We start from the raw sequence: 26,691 nt of genomic DNA, 5'->3' as shown, positions 1-26,691 counted from the left end.
CCTCCCTCATCTCCACCGTGCCCCTTTCCAAGTCCACTGATTGGGGAGGACCTCCTCCCCTTTCATCTGACCCTGTTTTATCAGGTATCTTCAGGACTGGCTGCAAAATCCTCCTCTGTGGCCTAGCAGGACTGCTCCTCCCTTGTGGGGTGGGGAGGTCAAAGAGCCTGCCATTGAGTTCCTGTCAGAAATAGTCCTTGTTCCCCTCACTTTGGGAAACCAATTGGTTACTGAGCTACCACAGGCTACATCTGAGTGGAGGTTCTAGGTTATATCCATACATGGTCCTTGGTTGAATGTCAGTCTCAGAAAACACCCTGTGCCCAGATATATTTGGTCCTTGTGGAGCTCCTATCCTTTCCACGTCATACAAACTCCCCCTTCTTTCATAATTCCCTGAACTCTGCCAAAGGTTTGGTTATAAGTCTTAGTATCTGCTTTGATACACTGCTAGGTAGAGTCTTTCAGGGGCCCTCTGTAGTAGGCTCCTGTCCTGTTACTTGTTTTCTCCTACGTCCAATGCCCATCCCATTTGTCTTTCTAAGTGAGGATTGATCATCTTACCCTGGGTCCTCTTTCTTGTTTATCTTCTTTCGGTGTATAGATTTCATTATGTTTATCATATCTTATAGGACTATATGAGTGAGTATATACTATGTGTGTCTTTCTCTTTCTGGGATACCTCACTCAGAATGATCTTTTCTAGATCCCACCATTTGCCTGCAAATTTCATGATTTCCTCATTTTTGATTGCTGAGTAGTATTCCATTGTGTAAAAATACCATAATTCCTGTATCCATTCCTCCGTTGAGGGACATCTGGGTTGTTTCCAGGTTCTGGCTATTACAAATAAAGCTGCTACAAACATGGTTGAATAAATGTCCTTGTTGTGTACTTGAGCAAATTTTGGGTATATGCCTAGGAGTGGTATAGCTGGGTCTTGAGGAAGCACTATTCCTAATTGTCTGAGAAAGCGCCAGATTGACTTCCAAAGTGGTTGTACCAGTTTACATTCCCACCAGCAATGGAGGAGGGTTCCCCTTTCTCCACAACCTCTCTAGCATGTGTTGTCATTTGAGTTTTTGATCTTAGCCATTCTGATGGGTGTAAGGTGAAATCTCAGGATCATTTTGATTTGCATCTCCCCGATGGTTAAGGATGTTGAGCATCTCTTTAAGTATTTCTCTGCCATTCTATATTCCTCTACACAGAATTCTCTGTTTAGCTCCGTACCCCATTTTTTTAATTGGATTACTTGATTTATTGCTTTTTAACTTCTTTAGTTCTTTATATATGCTGGATATCAGCCCTCTGTCAGAAACAATTTTTTTATCCTACTTGATTTATCTGTGCTGGATTCTTTTTTAAGTAGCAGAACTGAATTTTCATAATTTATTTATTTTTATTTCATGTACATTAGTGTTTTGACTGTATGCAAGTCTTGTCAGGGTGTTGGATCCCCTGGAAGAGGAGTTACAGATAGCGGTGAGCTGCCCTGTCAGTGCTGGGAATTGAACCTGAGTCCTCTGGAAAAGGCAGCCAGTGTCTCTTAACCCCTGAGCCATCTTCTCCATCCCCTCTGTCCTGAATCTTCTTTGTAGTTTCTGCTAATCATGCTTCGTTTGCTAGGGTGAGGGAGGAAGATCAAGTCATCCAACTAGCAGATTCACCGAGAAACCAGTGAGATAAAATCAAGGCTCGGGTACTTCGCCTTTCCTCTCCTGCTCTGGAGCAGTGAGCTTTACCGCTCACTGCTGCTCCATTCACACTGAATGTTCCCACAGAAATTCACCCACTGACAGCTTCCGCTGCCTTCTGTATCCCACAGAGGACGGGGGGGCTGCCGACAACCACACACCTCACTGCCACTCTTGGGTTTTCACAACCTTAGCTGTCTGTGCCAGCTGAATCTTTTTTGAACGTCATCAGTACCCACCCGTTTGTGTAAATGAACCACAGGCACCACCTGCACACAGAGGTTTTGTTTCATTTCTCTTGCAGTCAAGGGCAAGATCACCTTTCCTGGCCACCACATGGTTTCAGACGTGAACAACAAAACCTACAATATTGAACAGGAATGTTCTATAAGTGTGCATTTTGATAATCTTTTAAGAGGTTCTGATCAAATAACCATGTCAACTGCAAAGAAAAATTTGTTTCTTTTTTTTTCTTTCTTCAAAATCTGGATAAATATTTCTTTCTGGTCATATTACACAGCTAGAGATTATGGGATGAATGTTAAGTAGGAGTGTTTAGATTAGACATCTTGTGGGGGTGGGGAGTGGCACACGCCTTTCATCCCAGCACTGGGAAGGCAGACACAGGAAGATCTCTGAGTTCAAGTCCAGTGAGTTCCAGGAAAGCCAAGGCTATGCAGAGAAAAACCCTGTCTTTAAAAACGGAGAGAAAGAGAGAGAGAGAACATCGTTGCCTCGTTCTCATACAGAGAAATGGATAGTCTTTTCCTATCAAATATACAATCAGCTATACATTTTTGTCAACATCCTTCACCAAGATGAGGGGGTCCACCTCTCCCCCTAACTTCCTGACGCTTACCATGAAAGAGCTCGATATCTTGTGCTTTTTCTGAACCCAGTGATGGCATGGGTCATATCGGTCAGCTCTGAATGCTGGTGCAGCCATGCATACCTGGAATAAGGTTGTAGCGGCAGTTGCTTCTCTGGTGTTGGGTTTGACTTGCTACTTGAGCAGATAGGTATTCCTGTCCTAAATTAAAATAAAAAAAAAAAATACTTTTTGATACTGGTTTTCATGTAGCCTGCCTGGCCTCCTCCTCACTAGATAGCTGAGGATGACCTTGAACTCTGATCTTCAGGCTTGTGTCACCACATGCAGTGTTTCCAGGGCTCTGTACGAGCTGGGCAGGCATTCCCCGGACTTCCATCCCCAGTGCCGTTTTCTTGTTGTTTTGATGTGAGCCAAGCTGGCCCTAGAATTTTGATCCTCCTGTTTTATTCTTCCTAGTTTTGGGGTTCCAGGCATGTTCATAGCCACTTCAGCATGGCTATCTCTGATCTCCTTTCTTTATCTGAGGTTTGTTTGCTTTTAACCCACACCACTTTTTTTCCTCTCTAAAGAACTTCTTTTGGTATTTCAGGTATGTCTGCCCCCAAATGCTGTTTTCATTTTGGCAGTTTTAAAGTATAAATGGCAGGTTTTTCCATTCAATACCTTAATATCTCTGCTGTGCTCTTGCGTGATTTCTGAAGAGCAAGCCAATGTGATTCTTATTCATGTTTCCTCCACAGATAAGGTGTCTGGTCTTTGCTGTTGTCTTTTTTTAACCTTCCCTGTCTTTGGTTTCTGCAGTTCAAATATGATATATCCAGATGTTAAAAAAATTAATACTTTCCTCAGTTTGTAATCAGAGTTCTTGTTTTGCCTGAGACAGGGTCTTTTTTATGTAGTCCTGGCTGACCTCAAACTCATGAAGACCAGACTGCCTCTGCCTCTGGAGTGCTGGGATCAAAGGAGTTGGCCACCACATGGGCTGTTTTCTGAGGTCACTTCTACGTTTGTTTTAGGTACTGGAGATGCAAGCCTGGCCACACCCGTGCTCTGCATGGCTTTACCACTGAGCTATCCCCCAACTGCTGTTTGATGTTTTCGTTGTCTCATTTTATAAGGCAAGGTCTTCCTGCGTAAGATGGGCTAGCGAGCCTCAAACTCCAAAGTCTTCTGTGTCAGCCTCCCCAGTACTGAGGTTACTGGCGTGTGCTTCTATGCTCGTATCTCTCAACCCCTGACTTTGTAATTTGGTGTATATTATTAGCTTTGAAACATTGTTAGGAATTATTTCAGATATTTCTTCTCTTCCTTTCTTCTGGTATTGTCGTTACATATGAACTTTGGTAATTTCCTCACAGCTCTTAGCTGTCCTTCTTGTTCTATTTTGCCACTTTACACTTCAGTTTGGGAAGTTTCTCCTTACTATCGACAGCTTTGGGCTATTTATTCTCTTGGCCATAGTCGGCTTAATGATGAGCTCAACAGTGGGTATTCTAATGTGCTTATTTCTTGCACTTCAATCCTTAGTTTTAAACTTTCATTTATATAGTCACCTATTCTCATGTTTGTCAACTTTGTCTGTTAGAGCCCTTAGCATGTTAATCATGGTTGTTTTCACCAGCTGGTCTGATAATTGAAATAACACCTCATTATATATTGCCTTGTTATGGTGCCTGACATCTCTCTTACAATGGCTCTCTTGTCCTTTAGCATTTGGGAGTTTGGGGTTGGATGTCAGAGGAAATGCATGGTTTTATGCTAATCTGAATAGGAACCGACAGGTTGTTCCCCGTAGTTGTAACTGAGAGAGGCTAGTTTCCTTCTTGTTTGTTTTGAGCGGGAGTCCTTCTTTTGGGTCTGTCTTGCACTCTCAGTCACAGTTCTCTGGATCTCTGGGAATCCCTCTATATTATGATTGTTTCTTTTTAATGTATAGTGTATGTGTGACTAGAGCCACACATGTGCTATGGTGTACATATGGAAGTCAGAAAACTTTAAAATTTTTCAGAATCACTTGTTTTCTATGTGTGTTTTGCCTGCATGCATGTCTAGACCTCACTTGCATGCCTAGAGCCTTCAAAGGCCAGAAGAGGGGGAATGAGTCCTCTGAAAATGGAGTCATAGGTGGTTGAGAACCACTTGGGCGCTGAGAATTGAACCTGGTCCTCCGGAAGAGCAGCCAGTGCTCTTAACCACCGAGCCGTCTCTCAAGCCCCAAAAGTTGTTTTTGAGTCAGTTCTTTACTTCCACCTTGCTTTGCAGCAGGGTCTCCCTTGGATTTGCCATGCTGCATACTCCAGGCTAGCTGGCTTTTGGAATTTGTGCCACTTCTCCTGTCTCTCACCATGTCATCTCATCATAGTAGTGTCTGGACTAGAGATGCACACCATCTCCTCTTCACATGGGTTTTAGGAGTTGAACGCAGGTCAGCATGCCTGCAACCACTTTTACCCACTGAGCCATCTTGCTGGCCCCATGGGTCTATTTCTTAGAGTGAATCCCTAGGCTTTGATCATCAAAAGTGTGTCAAAACAAAGGGTGTACTTCAAAAGTTATTCCCCTTCCTCTGGCTGCTGAAATGCAGGAATTCTAGGGAAAACCCTGAGAACCTGGTCTGCAGGAATGTCTCCAGCAACACTGCCTACTCCTAGCTCACCAACTACAACCCTGGTCCCTCCATCATCCTGTGACTTCAACTTTCTGATAAATCTAAGACAAGACACTGATTTTTCAACCTGCCTAGCTGTTTTTGTTTTAAGTGGGCAGGTCACTTTCAAGTTCTTTTATTGCTGGGGCTAAACAAGAAGTCATCCGTACCCTTTTTAAAAAGTTCTTTCTGCATATTCTCTAACCACAGTTGAAATACCCTTCTATGGGGCCTTCCTTGTTGGCTTGCTGCCAAAGATGAACTCCTCCTTGTATGTAACTCCAAGCAATCACCTCACTCCCTTGGGTTTGTTACTCAGAAGGCTTGAAAGCAGGCATTATAGTTTATTCTTGTATTTGTAGCATAACATGTAACATTTTCTAAATTCAAGGAAAAAGAATAAAACACTTTTCACTAATTGAAAACAAAGTACTACCTTTATTTGGCTCATGGCTCATTTATTAGAATAACCACATTTGGAGAGGCACAAAGCACTTAACTTTTACATGACTACAAAGTTATCACAAATCCCAAACTTCAGCTCTTTCACTTCCACTTAAAGAACAAATTTTCAAAATATCTGAGTTAGATTAACACACAGACCCAGAGTACATGGGAACTACTCTGTTTAAATGTTGCACTTCTTGCTCTCGTGTCTTCTTTAAATAGGGTCCAGCATAAAAGGACTGAAATGTATCGGGTCGCGATGCAAATGCTTTGGAGGGCAGTGAGACCAATGCACACAGGTGGCAAAGATGCAGCGTGCGTAGCCCTGCAGGCACTCACTGGGCCATCTGGGCTTCCATGGCTTGTGCCGTCCACTCTGGGGCTGTCTGACTAATTTTCTCCAGAAGGTTATTTACTTGGAAACAAAGTGACTGGATCTGTTTATCCCATGTTGGCAGGGCTTCTCGTGCTAAGGACAGAAGAAAATAATGGAAAAAATAGAAATCACTTACAAAGCAAAGATAAAAGATAAATCACAACAGTGTTAAATTTTTTTTTAATTTATTCCAAAACTCTTGGCTGAAAACAGTAATTAAGCGATAGTTAAGAACTCAAATCAGGCCAAGCATGGTGGCACACGTTTTTAATCCCTGCCCTCAGAAGGCAGAAGCAGGATGGATCTCTGTGAGTTTGCAGCTAGCTAGCCTGGTCTACAAAGTGAGTTCCAGGCCATCCAGGATTACACAGTGACACCATCTCAAAAAACAACAAAACAAAACAGAACAAAAAAAACCCTCAAATCACTAGCACCAAATACAAAATAAAACATAATTTAAAAACATAGGTTATTATTGATGATCTTGAAAACAAAGTCAACAACTGAACATCTTTCAAGACAATATTACTTCAGAGCAGCCTCATCCAAGGGCCCCGTGCCTCAGCAGTTTACTGGTGGATGACACTGCCATCTACTGGGAAAGCATTGGATTTACATACAGGACTGCGCTTACCTCACCAAACAATAGAAAAAAAGTAAATCCACTCAAAACACTATCTTGAATCTACTTTTTCTTTTTCTGGTTTTTTGAGACAGGGTTTCTCTATGTAGTTCTGGCAGTTCTGGACTCACTATGTAGACTAGGCTGTTCTGTACCTTAAAGATCTACCTGCCTCTGTCTCCTGAGGGATAGGATTAAAGGCATGCACCACCACCACCTGACTTCATTCTTCTTTTAAAGGGACTCACTTTATGTTTATGAATGTTTTGCATATAGCATGTACATATGAATGTATGCGTACCGTGTCCTGCCTGGTGCCTACAGAGGCCAGAAGAGGGGGTACCCTAGAACTGGAGTTACAGGTGGTTCTGAGTCACCATGTGGGTACTGGGAACTGAGCCTGGATCCCCTGAAAGACTATGGAACCATCTCTTAGTAGTCTTTTCTCCATTTCTGTGTTAACTTGTTTTTAACTGAAATCGAGCTACATCACATTCTGCCCCATCCCTTTCCTCCATCTGCAGCACAATGACTCTGGCTATACTAGAGAAACTAGGTTAGAAAGAAATTGTAGACAAGGGAAATAATTCACAGGCAGTGTTCAGAATGCAGGGAATACAGAATGAAGAAAAGGGGCAGCAAGATGGCTCAGCAGGTAAAGCACTTGCCGTGACCACCATTTGAACTCAATCACTAGGACACAGAGTGGCAGGAGAGAATGGACTCCCAAAAACTGTCCTCTGATCTCCACATGTTCCAAGGTGTGTGATACACACAAATAATAAGAAAAAATACAGATTCCTGACAGCATTGGGACTTATAATTTATAGGGCATGGAAGATAAAGTACTTCAGAATAAGAAATTAGCCAGGCTCTATGGCACACGCCTATAATCTCAGCTCCTGGGAGGCAGAGGCAGGAGTTCGAGGCTAGCCTGGTCTATAAAGTGAATCCAGGAGAGCCTAGGCTACACAGAGAAACTGTCTCAAAAAACCAAAAAGGAAAAAAAAAATAAGAAATTAAAGAAAAATTGAACATGTATCTACCTTTAATGGCTAACTAGCAAATTTTGGACATGTGTTCATCCTAAATGTCCACTGAGCAATCAGATACAGGTACCTTAAGAGCAAAGTAGAGCTATGGGTTTGAGAATGAGAAGAGACTGGTATAAGTCAAATCCAGACATTTCCACATAGACATGCTAATCAGAGATCACCCATGAAGACTCAGCACTTCTGTTAGCAGAAAAGGCCTGGGATTAAGCCATAAGTAACTGATGTTCAAATGTAAAGGTATCACAGACTCCATAAATATGCCTGCAAGAACAGCTGGAAAGAATGTGGGAGCAGGACAGGTAGAAGAGTTGACAGCTTTAGGATGGCCATGGCTGTGTGTGTGCTGTGTGCAAAGGGATAAGTGATCAACAATATTTGCCTTATTAAAAGTTGAGATAAAGCCTAAAGCAGTATGACAGCACACACCTGTGATCTCTGCATTCAGGAAGCTGAGATGGGAGGAGCTCCACATATGAGGCCAGCCTGGGCTAGAGAGACTACTTCAGAAGAAAAGGCCTGAAAGACAAAAGCAGCTTGTCTACTGGGAGAACTCTGTGTGCTTAGGACCAACTGAAAGAAGTCAGCAGAATTTAAAAAGCTAAAACCTAAAACAAGCAAAAACAACAGGCTCCTAAAGCAGTTCTTTTTCAGTGAAGAGTGGGGCCAGGGAACAGACCCTAAGAACAAGTAAAGTTCATAAATCTGATCAAGAAGTTAAAAAAAAAACCAAAACTTTGAAATGGGAAGCAGGGTTTTCTCTTTAGAAAAAGAAAAGGTTTAAGAAAACTCAAATCTGACTTAGAAATATATATGTATATGCATATCCATACATGCATACCATAACAATTAATGAAAAAAGAAGCCATGAACTTGAATAAGAGCAAGGAGAGACATATGGTAGAGTTTGGAAGGAGAAAAAGAGGAAATGATGTAATTGTATTACAATCTTAAAATTAATTTTTAAAAAGGATCAAGTTCTAGGTACCAGTAGAAATGGAATTGAACAGGCTATCACAGGATCCAGTCTAAGCAGAGAGAGAAGAGCCTGGAAGGAAGTGGAAAGGAACACACTAGTAGCTTTCATGGGTCAGTGGAGAGTTTGTACAGATAGTGGGAGAACAGAAATGACCACCAGGGACCACACAAAACCCAGCTGTGCTCTGAGTGAGAGCTCTCAAATTAAGATTCACAGTGTTCTGGTCCCAGACCTAAAGTGGGAATAAGAGATCAAAGGTGCTGACAGTGGCAAGTCAGCTGGTCCACCCGCTGCCTGCCTATATTGGTTCACTGAGTTTATGAGTAGGACATGCAAGTGTCATCCTATGTGTACCACACACGGTTTAAGTTCAGCCAAGGTCAGATGACTAAATGAGTAAACTGATACAATATCAGTTAAATTTTTCTTAGTTTAGAAATGCCGAAATAAATATATTCATAAATATAACCTGTTAAAGTTATTTTAAATGATTTCTTTTGGAAATAAGCTCATTAGTCATATAATTCAGGGTCAAAAGAAACAATTCAACATATTTTAATCACATGCATACAATTCATTGCCATTTTACTATGATGAGAGTGCACAAAACCGCTTACTTTCAAAATGAACTATTCCATCAATCTGGTCAATAAATCCGTTCATACGTCCTTCTGTTATCATTTGAGATGCTATCTTTTCTGCCTATTAAAAACAAAAACAAAACAATCTCTCAGAAACGGAATACCGTATTTGGCAACCATTCACATATACCCGAGTGATAGCCTTTGGCCTAGCTCCCTATCATTACTGTGCTTCCTGTCGGTTGTTGAGAAACATGTCTTACACTTCTAGTTTCTTGCCCCATTGTTTAAGTTGAATAGGATCTATTTCGTTTTGTTGGGAGTTTGTGTTTTGGAAACAAGTCTCATTATACAGCCCAGCTGACCTAGAACTCATGAGCCTCTCGTGTCAACCTCTCAAGTGCTAAGAATATAGGCATGCCTGACCTGCTAGACAAGAATCCAGCAACTTTTTATCATTTTTAGCAAATGTCTCCTCTGCTTAAAATCAAAATACCAAATTTTCTTCATTTTTATGAATCATTTCATAAATCCCTGGCTGACCTCAAGTTCCCTACAAAGCTGAAAATGATCTTGAATTTCTGATCCTCCTGCCTCTACTACCCAAGTACCAGGATTACCGGAGTGTACTCAGCACAGTTTACGTGGCTTTGGGATAAACTTCAGAGCCTTGTGTATGCTAAGCACATACTCCACCAACTGAGCTAAAAAAATATCAGCCTCAGAAGTTCACCGAGATGCAAGTATTAAAAAATTTAAAAACTGCAAATACACGCTACTGTTGCTACTGCTTCCTAGCAAAGTGCTACAAACGAGCTGAGTGGTTAAGTGCACTGGCTGCTCTCCAGTGGAATGGGATTTGATTACCACACAGCAGCTTACAACTATCCATAACTCTAATCCTAGGGGATCCAATACCCTCTTTTGGCTTCTACAGGCATCAGGCACACATGTGGTGCACTGACAAACATGCAGGCACACCCCCCACACACACACATGGGGCTAGAAATGGATCAGTGGTGAAGAATGTACACTTTTCTTGAACAGGATCTGAGTTCAGTTCCCAGTATTTACACTGGGGGGCTCACAACTGACTATAATTCTAGCCCCAAGAGATCCGAAGTCCTCTTCTGGCTTCCTTGGGTACACACAAACACACACACAGCATACACTCATATGGACATACACACATACTTATAAATAAAAATAATAAATCTTTAAAAGAAATCCATATACATGAAAGTAAGTAATTAAAAATCTAAAATTAAGAAAATAATAAAATTGGCTTAGGTTCTGGGGGAAAACAAAAACTTGCTTTTTAAATTTTATTTCACTCTAACTTCTGTGTATTCTTTATTTTCAAACCTTGTAGCTTGGTTTTTGAGACAGTGTCTCCCTGTGTTGCCAAGACAAAGCTTGCTACCTTCTTGCCTTATCTTCCTGAGTTCTTTGATCACAAGATGTCTCACACTCAGCCTAAAAACTTAAGAAAATACTATTTTAAAAACTCTAAGAATCAAATAAAGGAAGAGATGTTCATATTCAAATAGAATATGAAGAGGATTTAAAGGATAATTAGAGGGAGCAAAAACATATATGTTCTAAATCTGGCTCCTGTTGCCAGAGTTAATGCTTCCTACCCAGGAGTAGGTCAGATCGCAATTGGTCATTTGTTTTGTTTGGTTTTCACTGTGTGTGTGTGGGGGGGTGTCTTGCCTGCAGGAATGTCTGTGTACTAGATTGGTGCTGCAGGCCAGAAGAGGGCCTTAGATCCCCTGGAACTGGAGTTACTTGTGAGCCACTGTGTGGGTGCTGGGAATCGAATCTTGGTCCTCTGTGAGAAACGCCACAGAACATCTCTCCAGCCCCTTGTCTTGCTCATGTTTTATACTGACATCTTTATAATAAAAACTATATCACTCCTACCAACTGGTTATAATCTTTGACTAACAATATATTTACTTCCCTTAGTTTCCACAAGCAATCATAGCATCAACCCTGAAAAGAAAGCTTCTTTCTGCTAATTTGCCTGACTCTGTAGCCATCTTCCTACCCTAGTCTCTAAAGTGCTGAGATTATAGGCGTGAGCCGCCACACTTGGCTAAGAAAACATCTTTTAAATAGTTCCCAAATCAATCCACTTTCTTTACTAAATGTATATGCAAAGAAACTGTTAAAAATCATAAATCAAGCCTGGCATACACACACCTGTAATCTTAGTAAATGAGAGGTAGAGGCAGAAGGATCCAGAGTTTAAGGTCATCCTTGCCTTCTGCCTCCTACTGAGTTTGAGACCAGTCTAGGCTGCATGAGATCCTGTCTCAAAAGAAGAAAAAAGAAAATCCTAAATTAACACTTCAAAACAAATAAGCACTACTTTAATTAAGGTGAAAGACTGATTGCTTACTCTCAGTGTTATATGAAATTAATGTGATGTTTCATAATGATAACACTATAAATACAATTGGTATTGTGCTGGATGGCCAACCAAATCCAAAAAATAAGATACCTGGTAGGCCTAAACTAAACTCAGGAATTACAGTAGAACATCTTGGGATCAGAGAGATGAGCAGGGCAGAGAAAAAAGGACAGCATGAATCACAATCTAACATTCCAGGAATTTTATATTATCAGCATCTTTAAGATACTAAACAGAGATATCCTTATGAAAAATTTCCATTCTAAGTAACTATCATAAAATACAATTTAAAAAGCTAAAACCACTAAGTTTCATGAAAACAATATTTTACCATTCAGTCTCTTCCCACTTACCTGAGGCTTTAAACATGTAGCTTTTGCTATGCTGGGAAACATTATCAATTATGTATTTTCCCATTACTTCAATAGTTTTGGGTTTCAATTTCCTGTTATAAAGTATTGAATTAAGAAAATACCTTAGCTGCAGGGATCTCTAAAAGAGCTCCAAGTTCTTCAAAGGTGATATTGTTATATAATTTGCTTGCTGACAACAAATTATGCTCAATAACAGCTCTGTCCAAGATGCTGGAACCTTAAACAAATAAACAGTAAATGTTTGAAACTAGTTTATATAGCTTTATTTTTATTTCTAGACATGTAATAATAAGCTTTTTGCTTCTGATTAATAATTTACTAAAACAAATTTGTTATTATTATTTATTTAGGTTTTTCTTATTTTTTTATTTTTGTTTTTTTGAGACAGGGCTTCTCTGTATAGTCTTGGCTGTCCTGGACTTGCTTTGTAGACCAGGCTGGTCTTGAACTCAGAGATATACCTGTCTCTGCCTCCTGGAGTGCTAGGATTAAAGGCGTGCACTGTCATCTTTGATGTTATTATTAATTTTCATTTTTCTTAACAAGATTTCTCTGTGTAGCTCTGGCTGTCCTGGAACTCACTTTGTAGATTAGGATGGCTTCAAACTCAGAAGATCTACTTGCTTCTGCCTCCCAAGTGCTAAAATTAAAGGTGAGTACTGATATGATGGGGTACAATTACACTTTTAGTTTATATACAATTAAATAAAATACAGTATTTAGAAAATTAATGATGGCTAATTTCCAATAGTCAAACAGAACCACACCTCTGGGTGTGTCATAAGGTTGTTTACAGACACGTCTAACTGACGAGCAAAGGACCATCCTGAAGTTGGGCATGCCACCTTGGGCTGGGGTCCCAGACTGAACAAAAAGGAGAAAACCTAGCCGGGTACCTACACTGTTCTCTCTGTGTCCTTACTGTAGACATGTGACCTGGCCCCTCAAACACCATGTGGTCTATATTCTCACTGTGTGCCAAAAGAAATCCTGACTTCACCTGCTTTTGTGATACACAGAGACATTTAGAGACCTTCAGGGAAGTATTCTACAAAACCCTTCCTTATAACTGCTCATCACCTTATCACAATAAAGAAAAGAGAGCTAAAAATGAGTTAGCCAAGAATAGGGATGTAGACTGCTCCAGTAGTAGAATGTTTGCCATTGAAGAGCACAAAAGAAAGGGAAGGAGGATGGGATGGATGGTAGGAAAGTGGAAGACTATATATACACACACACATAGAAACTTTTAACACAAAACCTCATAACAGCAATATTAACAGCCCCACTATTAATAGTGGAAACAATACTCCTGTCCATCAACTCACATAAGTAAGCAAAAGGGCACATCCACATGATAAAATATTATTTGGCAAGTAAAATGAATGAAAAACTAATAACAAGGATGAGCCATTACACTGAGAGAAGCCAATGATAAAAGGCTATAATAATATTATTATGACTCCACTAACATGGTATGTCTAGAACAGACAAGTTTATAGGGCAAAAACTATTTTCAGTAATGCTACATGACTCTGGAGTTAAAAAAGCCAGTGGACATACTTTAACAATAAAGCAAACACAAACTGGGCATGGTGGCACACGCCTGTAAATCCAGTAATGGAGGAAAAAGAGGCAGGCAGATCTCTGTGAGTTCAAGTCCAGCCTGAGCTACAAAGCAAGTCCAGGACAGGTAAGGCTGCACAGAGAAACCCTGTCTCAAAAAACAAACAAACAAGCAAACAAGTAAGAAACAATAAAGCAGACACTATGTTGAGATTGTTTGCTCAGGACCACTGCCTCAGATGGAGCAGCACATAAGTATCCTTTCTCCTGCACACAGACCTGAATCACTGCTCTTCAGAGAACCTTTGGAGCATATTTTTCCACTTTCTTTTGTGACCAGAAAGCTCAAAGTCAATTCCAAAGATCAACTACACTAATTCTGGAAACTTTCTACCTAGCTTTTAATTAACTTATATATCAAACATTTTTGTTGTTGTTGTTTTGTTTTCCAAGACAGGGTTTCTCTGTGTAACAGAGTCCTGGCTGGCCTGGACTCGCTTGGTAGACAAGTCTGGCCTCAAACTCCCGAGTACTGGGATTAAGGGCATGTGCCACTTCACCTGGCTCCAGACTTTTTTTTTTTTTTTTTTAAATCATGGCTGCTTAAAGTATACAGTAGATTATAAATTCAAAAGTTAAAAAACAAAACAGGAGGAATAGCATATGTACTACTCATATTTGGGCCTCAAATTCAATCTTTCTAGAAGCCAAGCAAAATAAGAGAATCAATTTATAATTCATAATGTGTTTAACTAAGATAAAAGCTAATTGCTCAGAAGAACCAGAAATAATCTATAGCCATAAAAAAAAAATTTAAAGAAAACTCCATGAAAAAGAAAATCTTGGGGCTAGAGATACAACTCAGCATGATCAGAGCACTTGCTCTCCTGCAGAGGGCCAGGGTTTGGTTCTAGCAGCCACACGGGGTAGCTACCCCTACTTATAATACCAGCTGTTGTGTCACTCTCTTCTGCCCTCCAAGATACTTCCACACACCTAGCATACACTCATATTGACACACATTTATACACATAAATAAAAATAAAATCCTTAAAAAATGCTTTAAAAGAAACGTCCTTTAGGTAGAAAGGTGGGAAGCACTTGAGTCCTTTTTAAAGTATAATCAAATAAAGGAAACTGAACAAGTCACCGATCTGGCTCAGCTCTGAGCAGCTAAGACCAGATAAACCCCTACCTTTCAGCTAGCCCAAGTATAAAGGACTCTTCACAACTAATTTCTTTTTTGTACAGGGTGATAGTGACCCTAGTGAGTCTAGCTGACATGCATGCTCAAACTGTTCCGTGCATATTTCTCTGTGTTCTTATCTGTATGTTTAGTATCACAGTCACTTAACAAGGTACTTTAAAACATCTGTAGACAAACGTACATAAAATAATAAGCAGTCTCCCTAGCATTATTTCACAAAATGCTTTCCAATAGGTACTACCACAGAGCAGTGTTGGTGTTTAATATTCATCAGCAGTCAATATTCCTCTTTTTATTAATCAGAAAATATTACTTGGAAATATTAATCTAACATACATTCTACTAATACATTCTATGCCTAAGCATTCACTGCCGCATACACTAAGACGTCATCATTACCGTCAGCTGTAGTTGCTTTTTGGTGAGGCATCAGCATTGCAGCAAATTCTTGAAGCTGGTTTCCTCTGATGATTCTATCTAGGTACATTTTCTCTAAGATCCCATATGCAGCAAGCTGCTGGCACCTTTCATCCTTAAAAAGAGTAGCCAGCATCCGAGAGCGCTGCTGTCCTAGGAAAACACAAGAGTGTCAATTGTCTGTTTCTTCAGTGACAAAAAAAGAATCACATTCTATGATCCCATTTTTACCTACTAGAATACAAACAATCCCCATTAATATATATGCAGTACAGTATGTAGCATGTTCTAGAAAATTTCTGTACCACGCAGTTAATGCTCAGCTTCTGCTTTTACGGGATACAGAATTAGTTCTTCTAAGGCCCTAGAGTCAATGTTTTGTCAACCTTAATCAATCTACACTTTTGTTTCATGGGTTTCTGTTTAGAACCGTAATTAACATATATGTTAAGTACCTTATTCATCAGCCTTAAATTCATAGCTAACACTGCAATTCTGCCAAAATAAAGTTTACATGACACTATTTTGTCACACAAAAATCTCCAATCAGACGGCCTATACTTAGGAACACTAGAGGGCATGGTAGCATATGCCTGTAATCCCAGCACCTAGAAAACTGAGGTAAAAGGATTGCCAGAAGTTTAAGGCCAGAGAGAGCCATAGGTCAGCCAAGACGATACAGCAAGACCTTGTCCACCCCTAGTTCCTACCAACACCTACACCCGCACACACGCTCCCCCACCACACAGCACTAGAGAGTTCAGCAGGATGCCAGATTTTTTTTTTGTTGTTCTAATTTTTTTTTTTATTAAAAGCCAGGTCACAAAGATATTTACTAATTTTAATTGTTTCCTCTGAAGAAAAAAATATCTTGAAAGGAATTTTATTTGGATTTGGCAATTTTCTTTTTTTTAATTTATTAATTGCAGTTTATTCACTTTGTATCTCACTGTAGGCCCCTCCCTTTTCCCCTCCCAATCCCACCCTCCCACTCTCATCTCCACCCTCCCTCCTCTCCCAGTCCACTGATAGAGGAGGTCCTCCTCCCCTTCCATCTGATCCTAGTCTCATCAGGACTGGCTGCATTGTCTTCCTCTGTGGCCTAGTAAGGCTGCACACCCCTTAGGGGGAGGTGATCAAAGAACAAGCCACTGAGTCCATGTCAGACACAGTCCCTGTCCCCATTACTTGAGAATCCACTTGGACAGAGCTCCCATGGCCTACATCTGTGCAGGGGTTCTAGGTTATATCCATGAATGGTCCTTGGTTGGAATATCAGTTTCAGAAAAGACCCCTGGGTCAAGATTTTTTTTTTCTCTCCTTATGGAGCTCCTGTGACCCCTTCTTTCCTAATATTCCCTGCACTCTGCCCAAAGCATGGCTATGAGTCTCAGCCTCTGCTTTGATACCCTGCAGAGTAGAGTTTTTCAGAGACCCTCTGTGGTAGGCTCCTGTCCTGTTCCCTGTTTTCTGCCTCTTCTGATGTCCATCTAGCTTGCCCTTATGAATGAGGATGAAGCATCTTACCCAGGGTCCTCCTTCTTGATTAGCGTCTTTAGGTATATAGATTTTAGTATGATTATCCTATATTACATGTCTAATATCCACTTATAAGTGAGTATATACCAAGTGTGTCTTTCTGTTTCTGGGATACCTCACTCAGGACGATCTTTTCTAGTTCCCACTATTTGCATACAAATTTCATGATTTCCTTGTTTTTAATTGCTGAGTAGTATTCCACTGTGTAAATGTATCACAATTTCTGTATCTATTCTACAACTGAGGGACATCTGGGTTGTTTCCAGGTTCTGGCTATTACAAATAAAGATGTTACGAACATGGTTGAACAAATGTCCTTGTTGTATACTTGAGCATCTTTCGAATATATGCCTAGGAGTGGTATAGCTGGATCTTGAGGTAGCACTATTCTTTTTTTTTTTTTTTTACCCTTAAGTAGTTTATTAATTTTTTTTATTGCTTTTTATTTAGTTCTTTTTTTTAAGGTAGCACTATTCTTAATTTTCTGAGAAAGTGCCAGATTGATTTCCAAAGTGGTTGTACAAGTTTACATTGCCACCAGCAATTGAGAAGGGTTCCCCTTTCTCCACATCTTCTCTAGCATGTGTTGTCACTGGAGTTTTTGATCTTAGCCATTCTGATGGGTGTAAGGTGAAATCTCAGGGTCATTTTGATTTGCGTCTCTCTGATGGCTATGGATGTTAGCATTTCTTTAAGTGTTTCTTAGCCATTGGATATTCTTCTATTGAAAATTCTCTGTTAGGCTCTGTACCCCATTTTTTAATTGGATTTCTTGATTTGTTGCTATTTAACTTGAGTTCTTTATATATTCTAGATATTAGCCCTCTGTCAGATATAAAGTTGGTGAAGATTCTTTCTCAATCTGTAGGCTGTCATTTTGTTTGATGACGGTATCCTTTTCTTTACAGAAGCTTTTCAGTTTCATGAGGTCCCATTTATTGATTGTTGATCTTAGAGCCCGTGCTGTTGGTATTCTGTTCCAGAAGTTGTCTCTTGTGCCAATGAGTTCCAGGCTCTTCCCCACTTTTCTTAAAACAGGTTTAGTGTGTCCGGTTTTATATTGAGTTCTCTGGTTCACTTGGACTTTAGTTTTGTGCAGGGTGATAAGTATGGCTTTATTTGCATTTTTCTAAATGTAGATATCCAGTTAAACCAGCACCATTTGTTGAAGATGCTATCTTTTTTCCATTGTATGGTTTTGGCATTTTTGTCAAAAATCAGGTGTCCATAAGTTTATTTCTGGGTTTGTTTGATTCCATTGATCCACCAGCCGGTTTCTATGCCAGTACCATGCAGTTTTTACTACTGTTGCTTTATATATAGTACAGCTTGAGATACCTCCAGAAGATTTTTTATTACAGCAAATCACCAATAAAAGGTACAAAACTATGGAAAATGGGATCCTGAGTAGCCCACAAAAGGACACTTGCTTACAGTTTAAAAGTTAAGCTATAACCAGGTGGTAGTGGTGCACACTTTTAATCCCAGTACTTGGGAGGCAGAGGCAGTCAAATCTTTGTGATTTCAAAGCCAGCCTGGTCTACAAAGCAAGTTCAGGACAGCTAGGCTGTGTGTGTGAGGAGGCGTGGGGGTGATCTGGGCCATAAAGAGGAAGAGCACTATGAGATCACGCTCACATGGTGATCTCATAGTGATATTGAATACATTTGCTACATTGAATACATTTTCTACACATATACACAAATGACAAAAAAGCTGAGAGTTTGAGTTAGTTGAAAACAAATTTAATCATTAGATATGTTCACTAATAAAGACCCACAGATAAGTGAGGATAATTGAATATTCATATAACAGACCAGAGTAGAGATCAAATGTTCCTAGTGCTTATAAGCCCAGGTGATTTCTATTTTTTTCTTGCATATTTACATTTACCCATTGTGTGTGTGTGTGTGTGTGTATGTGTATGTATATATATATATATACTTCTGTCATCCTAGACCCTAGGCTTAAGGATGAGGATTGCCAGTTTGAAGCCAGCCTGAACTACATAGCAAGTTCTACGCCAGCCAAGCTAAACAGTAAGACTTTGTTTTAGAAACAACAGCAAACAAAAACAAAAATTTCTCAGAATTCTAAGAAGCAATATTGTCTCAATTTATACATATTAGAACCTTTAAACAACTGATGACAAAAATACCAAAAGAATTGAAACAATACTTTCAATAATTCCTTTCTTTCTTGTAAAATATAACTCTAGGTTTATAGAAGAAGAGTGCAGTCTCAAAGCCACATACACCAAGTAGCCATGGGCACATCAGTATCTAAATCTTGGTATTTTGTGCTGGCTAGTTTTATGCCAACTTGACACAAGCTACCGTCATTTAGGAAGAGGGAACCTCTAATGAGAAAACGCCCACTAGACTAACCTGTGGACAAGCCTGTGGGGTTTGGGGAGCACTTTCTTCATAGTGACTGTTGTAGGAGAGCTAAGCTAACTGTGGATGGGGCCACCCCACGCTCATAACCACTAAGCCATCTCTCCAGCCCCAGGATTTTTTTTTAATGAACACATAGGGCTGGGCACAGTGGGAATGGGGACAGGCCACAGCGCAGTAGTAAGAGCACTTGTCTAGCATGTACAAGGCCCCAAGCTGAATTCCAGCATCACAAAGTACCCACAAGTGAGCAAAATGAACCTGTAACTATAAAAAAGACAAGCAGTACTATCTGCTGAAAACTAGTTTTCAAGTAAAAATTAAAACACATTTGTTTCTGAGACTGACAGCTTTTTCAGAAAAACTTTTAAGATTAATAATAACATTCAAATGTAAATTTTATAACATACATTAAAATGTATCAATATTTGGAAGTTTTATATAATTCAAGGAACGAGTATTTTCCAAATCTAGTAAATGATGGTAGAAAACTTTGCCAGGGAAGCTTTCAAAGCATGAGACAAAAAGGATGGGTGTGGTAGCTCATGGTTGTAATCTTGACACACAGGAGGCAAGAGGAGAGAGGCAAGTTTAAGGTCAGTTTGGTCTAAGTGCAAAGATGCTCTTTCAAAGCAAAGGAAGAAAAAAAGGAGGAGGGAGTAACAAAGTGCAGGGTACTTCACTTGCACAAAGTGCAAGGTTAACAACATTTGACAGAGCAAAGGACAATAGTTCACTGGTGGCATTTCAGATTCCACACAGCAACCAAACTGTACAAAACTACAGCACTGGTCATGTTAAGTATAGTATCAAAAGAAAATACCCCACAATTACCTTTAAAAGTCATTAAAATGCGCCTCCCTTTTGTGCAATATATCTGTAAAGCTAGATTTTCTTTATGCACTTCATTTAAAATACTGCAGGAGTACCTAGAGTAACTCAGCTGTGTTCTGACCTACACAATTTTTGTTTGTATGTTTTGTTTTTTGAGACACAGTTTCTCTGTGGAGCTCAAGCTGTCCTGGAACTGGCTCTTTAGACCAGGCTGCCTCTGCTTCCTGAGTGCTGAGATTAAAGGTATGCACGACCACTACCCAGGTAACCTAGACACTTGGTAACTACAGAATAATTCTGTGATATGCTTAGCATGTATGAGGCACTGGGTCCCTTCCCAGTGTGTCTCTCTCCATGTAACACATACACACAAATAATAATGAACTTTCTGCATGACAAAGTTTCACAAAGTCCAATATAGGCAATTTTGGAAAAAAAATACCAATTTTATATGTGAAGATTTTTTACAACTCAATAAAAAAATGGCCAATGGACATTATATATAAATCATTCTAAAAGAAAATGCAGTGTTATCAACAATGACTTCTTAAACACACAAAAAGATGCCTAAGAACATTCATTTTAAATAAAATATGAATTAAAACTTAAGTGTAATAACTTTCCATCTACTAGATGGGCAAACATTTAAAAATTGTTAATACCTATGAAGATCCAGTTACTCATGAACATCTTTGTTTGGAGTGTAATGTTACAGCACAATATACACTTTCTATCAAAAGATTAAAGTATGCATCTTTGGACCTACGAGTTTAACCTATCCATAAACTCATCCCTGTGCATAACCCCTGAGCACATGGGTGTATCCAACCCTTTGACACTGTAAAATGTTATCAACTACAAAGTTCACACTCAAGAACCATGCAATTGAATTACAAAAACAAAACTAAACTAAACTAAACTAAAAATAATCCTCATATTTTAGGTGTGTTTAAAATTTCATGGTGGATCACACTTATAGCTATCCTTGGCTGCATACAGCTTATGGGCCATTGGTTGGATATGCCTGGATGATAAAGTAAAACAACAGAAAACAGAAATGAATCCATATACTAACATGTAACAATCACAGATACTTAGTAACAAGAAAAAGTAAGTGGTGGTTTAAACCTTAATCCCAGCACTCTGAGGGCAGAGGCAGGCAAATCTCTAAACTGGAGGCCAGCCTGATCTACATCAGGAGTCCCAGGATAGCCAGGACTAAATAGACTCTGTATCAAAGGGGGGGAGGGTATTGTTAAATGGGAGTTCTAAACATGTCATGAGCTCGCAACTGATTACAGCTCTGAGAGGATTTCAGAATGATTTAGAAAATCTAAACTTAACATTCTTTCACAATGGTCCTCTCTATTTAAAAGCTGTGTGTTTTCTATGCTACTATTTAGTAAAAACTTTTTATGTATTGAGGAAAAAAATGAATGCTAGGTCTAAAACTGAAGCTTAAAGGTTTAAAAAATGAAAGGCAGAATACTTTTGAGAGAACACACATGCTATGTATGACACACCTCTGAGGGTCAGACACAACTTCCTGGAATCAGTTCTCTCCTTCCACCATGTGGGTCCTGGGGCTCAAACTCTCAGTCATCAGGCTTGGCAACAAGCCCCTTTACTGGAGTCACTTTACTAACCCAATCTCTAGATTTTAATCGTTCTTTTCTCCTCTGAAGTTCTCATTTAATTTAGAACCATTTTCTTTTTTAGTGAAACTTAGAAATAAACTGTTACATCTTTTAACTATTCTTAATGTATGAATGACAGGCTGAAATAGTCACCTTATGTTTTTAGAGAAATCATTTTTCTCCTCCTTTTGTTTCATGTTACACTTACTTTAATTGTACTGAGACATCCCCAGAAGAGTTCCTTGCTAAGTATTCCAGTAGTTAGCACTTAACGTTATTAAGCAGACAACTCGCTTTATTTAAACATAAATCACATGCTCACCTGCTGATGCTAAGATGGTGCAGTGCAAAGCATGCTTTAAGGCCTCTAGTCTTTCACTTTCATGGACTATTGTCTTGTAAGAGAGTTCGTTGTACCTTTGGGCAGCTTCAATGAATTTCCTTCTGTAATCAAGGACACGTGCATAGCAAACCTATGGAGGGAAAATGTTCCAATTAGAGGAAAACTGGAAAGACAAAGGAAAGAGACAAGGAGAATTTCTAAAATACACAAAAATCACGTTTTGAAACATCCTGGTATATAATTAATCAACACAAGATTACATACAGATTAGCTCATTTGTTACCTTGTAGTGTATTTGTAACTGTTCATTTGTGGATTCATTCTGAAGCAAGGATGCTCGATTTATATAAGCCTCAGCCTGAACAGGGTCATCATCCTCCAGATACAGCCTAGCAATCTTCAGGTAAGTCTCCAGCTTATAGTCTACATTGTACTGTCTAGGACAAATGAATGAATGAATGAAGAATGAATATTTTGTCAGGAAAGTTTTTTTACAAATAATAAAATTCTTATTATATTATGTTACAGAAAATAAACTAAGATTCACTGATCTTTTAAGTTTTTATCATCATTGATCATTTTATATCATGGCTGCTTCTAATTCACAGATAATCTCATAAAATAAAGACACAAGTGCCAAGTTTCAAGCTTTTTGGATATTACTAGTAGAACTACATCCAGGCTCAGCTTGCCTGGAGAACCACCTGGCAATTAACTCTCCATTTATCCTTTGAGTTCTTTATATATGTATGTATATACAAATATATATATATGTATATGAGTATACATATACATATATATGTGTGTGTGCTCTATTTGCATGTACCTAAATGCCAGAAGACTGCATTAGATCACATTACAGATTGCTGTGAGCCACCATGTGGTTGCCAGGAATTGAACCCAAGACCTCTGGAAGAGCAGAGCTGAGCCATTTCTCCAGCCCCAACAACTTTTTAAAGATTTATTTATTTATTATTTATATAGTATTCTACCTGCATGTATGCCTACATGCCAGAAGAGGACACTAGATCTCATTATAGATGGTTATGAGCCATCATGCAGTTGCTGGGAACTGAACTCAAGACCTTTGGAAGAACAGCCAGTGCTCTTAACCTCTGAGCCATCACTCCACCTCTTTTTTTTTTTTTTTTTTTAAGTGAAATAGTGGGCTTTGGCTAAGCATGGTGACACACATATTTCATACCAGCACTCTGGAGGCAAAGGCAGGAAGATCTCTGTGAGTTTGAGGCCAGCCTGGTCTACATACCAAGTTCTAGGCCAGGCAGGTAGCAAGACGCTATGTCAAAAACATATTATTTGGAATATAATGGTATGTCAAACATCATTAAAATTATTTCTGCCATCCAAGTAAAATGTATTTTTATTCATATAACAAAATATAATCTCAATTAGAGTAGTAGTGAGACTACAGGTGGTTTTCAGTTTCTCCCTTCCTCCACTGGTTAAATTTTACTCCAGGAATGAAGAAATGGAGGCCTCACATAATTCAAAACTCATCATTTGAGATCAATCCTCATAGAAAAGTAATCTTTTTGATTTACCAGCCAAAGCAGTAATGCCTATGGCAAGAAAAAAAAAGCCTTAGAATTCACTTGGCTCCCATTCCGAAATTAATTCTTTACTTGTTTTGATTTTTGTAGGGGAGGGACAGGTCATGGAAAGGATTTTTATGAGTTCAAATTGTTAATTAGCTTATTAATTATCAACAGCTTATGCTTGTCACTCACAACTGAAATTTATATGAATTGTTCTGCATGTTAAGCTTCTTTAATTTTCTATGAGAGAACCCTTTTATTACTTTAAAAATCAAAATGAATAATTTCTTTAAAGAAAAAAGTTCCCATTTGTCCAAAGTTATAGCCTGTATTTTTCTCACTTACAACTGCCACCCCCTCTGTAGTTGCAGCTGATGGCTATATCTGACTTCACTAAGAGAAGCAATCAAAGTGTACTTGCATAAACGCATCACTAACACAGCCTGTTCTGTGATCTAGTTATTTCACATCCCTGGGACAAGTTTGCCCACCAGAAACATCTGGCATTTCTGGTTGCACAGCAGTGCTGCTGCCCTGAGAAAGAAGAATTGGATGCTGCTAACCTTTTAGCACAGGAAAGCCCTAAAGAGAGGATTATGCCAAGCTAAAATGGCCGCACCACTACCAGACTCCCTTTTCATACATTCTTGTGGGAATCCTTTACCAAATTCTCAGTGTCAAATTTTTGTTTTGTTTTTCAAGACAAGGTCTCATTATGTTGCCCTGGCTGTCTTGGAACTCACTTTGTAGACCAGGCTGGCCTCAAACTCACAGAGATCTGCCTCTGCCGCGTGAGTGGTGGGATTAAAGGTGTATACTACCATGCCTGGCCCTCTCATTTTTCTTTGAATCGAAGTCCTTACAATGGCTTCAAGAACCCAGAGGATCTGATCTATTGTGCTGATTTCATTGTCTTTTCCTGTGTTAACTCTACCTCCACTGACATAACAAATACGCTGGCAGCTTAAGACCTTTGTGTTAACAGACCACTTCTAAGAGTGGCCTTGTTATACTCTGCCCCAGACAACTCCGTACTCTCTGAGAAGCACTTACTGCCACCTAATGCACTGTGTTTGCAGCTTCTACATTAGGATGTACGAAAAGTATGAGCGAGCACTTGTCTGTCCAAATGCAATATTCACCGTACTTTTGCCCTGTTTCCAGAGGAATCCCCACCAACACTTGGGCTGCATTTCTCCAGTCTTCTTCTTTCTCATAGATAGATGCAAGATGCTGTCTTATGGAAGCAACCTAGAATGAGACATAGACGTTAATGAAGCAGTGCTCTCGTCCAGTCTACTAAGCTGGTAAATAAGTCGCAAGGTTTATCAAGTTTGCATTCACAGAACATCAAAACAGAGACTTAAAACAACACATTTCTACAATGTGTATCTTGGCAACATTTTGTTTTCGGTATTAAATTTTGCTTTTGTGTTGCTACACACATGATGTTGGAGCTTTCCTGTGCCTTTAATCTTAACTTACAAATAGTCTTACTAAGGCTACTGAGATTGATCAATGGTACAAAAGCCTATCATCTAAATCTGATCCCCAGAATCCACATACAGATGAAAGAACACAACCAATTCTACAGAATTGCCCTCTGACCTCTACCTGTGCACAGTGGCTCATATCTGTATACACAAAAAAAATTAAGTAGAAAATCTTTACCAGCACTCCACTTGGAGCTGCAACATCCTAATGCTTACCTGATTTACATTATAAATGCTGTTTGACAGATTTATTAAAAAAATATGAAACAGCAAAAATTATCTCATTTAAGGAGTTAACAGCATCAGATCAAATCATAAAAATAATTTATCTTTAGAGCAAAATCTACTGTTCTAACACAACAGGACTATGCACATAGGAACTCACACAAACTGGGGGAGCTTGCACAGGGCCAGCACAGGCTCCAGCCAGACAGCGCCCCAGCAGGGAGAGAGGGATTGGACACAGGGTCCTACACCTAACCAAGAAGCTGTTTATAGCTGACATGCTTCTGGCAAAGGGAAATCAGTCCCTCTGGGTCTATCAGCCACACTCTAGGGCAGCAGGGTCCAGGCCCAACTTAATGATATCTCTATGGACTTCTTGTTTCACCTTGCTTTGTTTGGACAGGTTTTGTTTTGTTTTTTATCTTATTGGTCTCTGCCTGTTTGTTTTGATTTTTGTTTCTGTGGTTTTATGGTTCCATGTGTGTTTGTGGGAGGGTGGGTGTGCCCCTACGCTTGCCTATGTGAACAGGCACATATGTGTTTCATGGTTTGCTTCTGGCTTTTGTTTGTTTTTTAGGTTTTCAAGACTGGGTTTCTCTGTGTAGCCCTGGCTATCCCGGAACTTGCTCTGTAGACCAAGCTGGCCTCAAACTCAGAGATTTACCTGCCTCTGCCTCGCAATGTTTGTTTGTTTGTTTGTTTTTTAAAGAAAGAAAAAAGAACATAAAGTTGAGTGAATAGGGAACACCTGGGAGGAGGTGGTAGAAGGGAAAACATAATCAAAATATATTGTATAAAATTTTTTTTTTTCAAAAAAAAAAAAAAAACTACTGGCAATTAGTAATTTTAGTTTTCTGATTCATTAAAACCGAATAAAATAACAACGCTCTGGATTTTCACCTGCTCCTCAAAAGAGATGACTCGAGGCTGGATCTTCTCCAAGGTGAAATGGTAAATCTCCTTGGCTGTGCTGTCTGGCAGGTTAGGGAGGTGTGTGCAGAAATCCGTCAGCAGCTGCCGCGAGATCACCAGACTGACATTCTCGTTCACCACTTGTGAGAAAATAAAAAAATATAAAACGTCAATAATTTGTAAGTTTCCATTAAGCAACTAAATTTTACTTTAAGTTAGCACTTAATACATTCAATGTATTATTCAGAAATTTTCATATCCTTATCACCTTATGTTACATAGTTAGTTTCTATATACTGGATTTTGCTGATTACATATCTGCTACTGCAAAGCAGAAAAAATATAGTAACTTTTCTAAGAAACATAAAAGACTGGGGAAAATTTATTTCTGAAAATTTTATACTTTTTTCTTCTTTATTTTTGTGCAAGGGATGGCACAATGCACCTAAACAAAACCTTAAATGGGCTTTCAATTTTGAAGACAATTCAACTGAAAAATAACCCAACTCAAAGTGGTTAACAGTCTGGAGTAAGTTAATC

The 26,691-nt window shown here is 39.3% G+C and overlaps 1 protein-coding gene across 3 annotated transcripts in view; it reads right to left on the bottom strand.

Moving 5' to 3' along the window:
* Positions 1–5,594: 5,594 nt before the first annotated feature.
* Cops4 (COP9 signalosome subunit 4) overlaps positions 5,595–26,691 on the bottom strand; it is a 31,765-nt gene continuing 10,668 nt past the window's right edge. For 2 of the 3 annotated variants that reach the window (XM_021646120.2, XM_021646121.2), the window contains exons 3-10: positions 26,140–26,291; positions 24,669–24,772; positions 22,249–22,402; positions 21,945–22,095; positions 15,199–15,369; positions 12,128–12,243; positions 9,270–9,354; positions 5,595–6,092 (exon numbers count right to left, since the gene is read on the bottom strand). In XM_021646120.2, the coding sequence (XP_021501795.1) occupies positions 5,959–6,092; positions 9,270–9,354; positions 12,128–12,243; positions 15,199–15,369; positions 21,945–22,095; positions 22,249–22,402; positions 24,669–24,772; positions 26,140–26,291 (1,067 nt within the window). In that variant the 3' untranslated portion in view covers positions 5,595–5,958. The remainder of the gene's footprint in view (positions 6,093–9,269; positions 9,355–12,127; positions 12,244–15,198; positions 15,370–21,944; positions 22,096–22,248; positions 22,403–24,668; positions 24,773–26,139; positions 26,292–26,691) is intronic. The other variant, XM_021646123.2, reaches the window with a different exon arrangement.

This window comes from Meriones unguiculatus, chromosome 3 (genome assembly GCF_030254825.1).
Source record: "Meriones unguiculatus strain TT.TT164.6M chromosome 3, Bangor_MerUng_6.1, whole genome shotgun sequence".
In the NCBI taxonomy this organism is placed as follows: domain Eukaryota; kingdom Metazoa; phylum Chordata; class Mammalia; order Rodentia; family Muridae; genus Meriones; species Meriones unguiculatus.
This window is presented reverse-complemented; position numbering and strand designations above follow the sequence as displayed.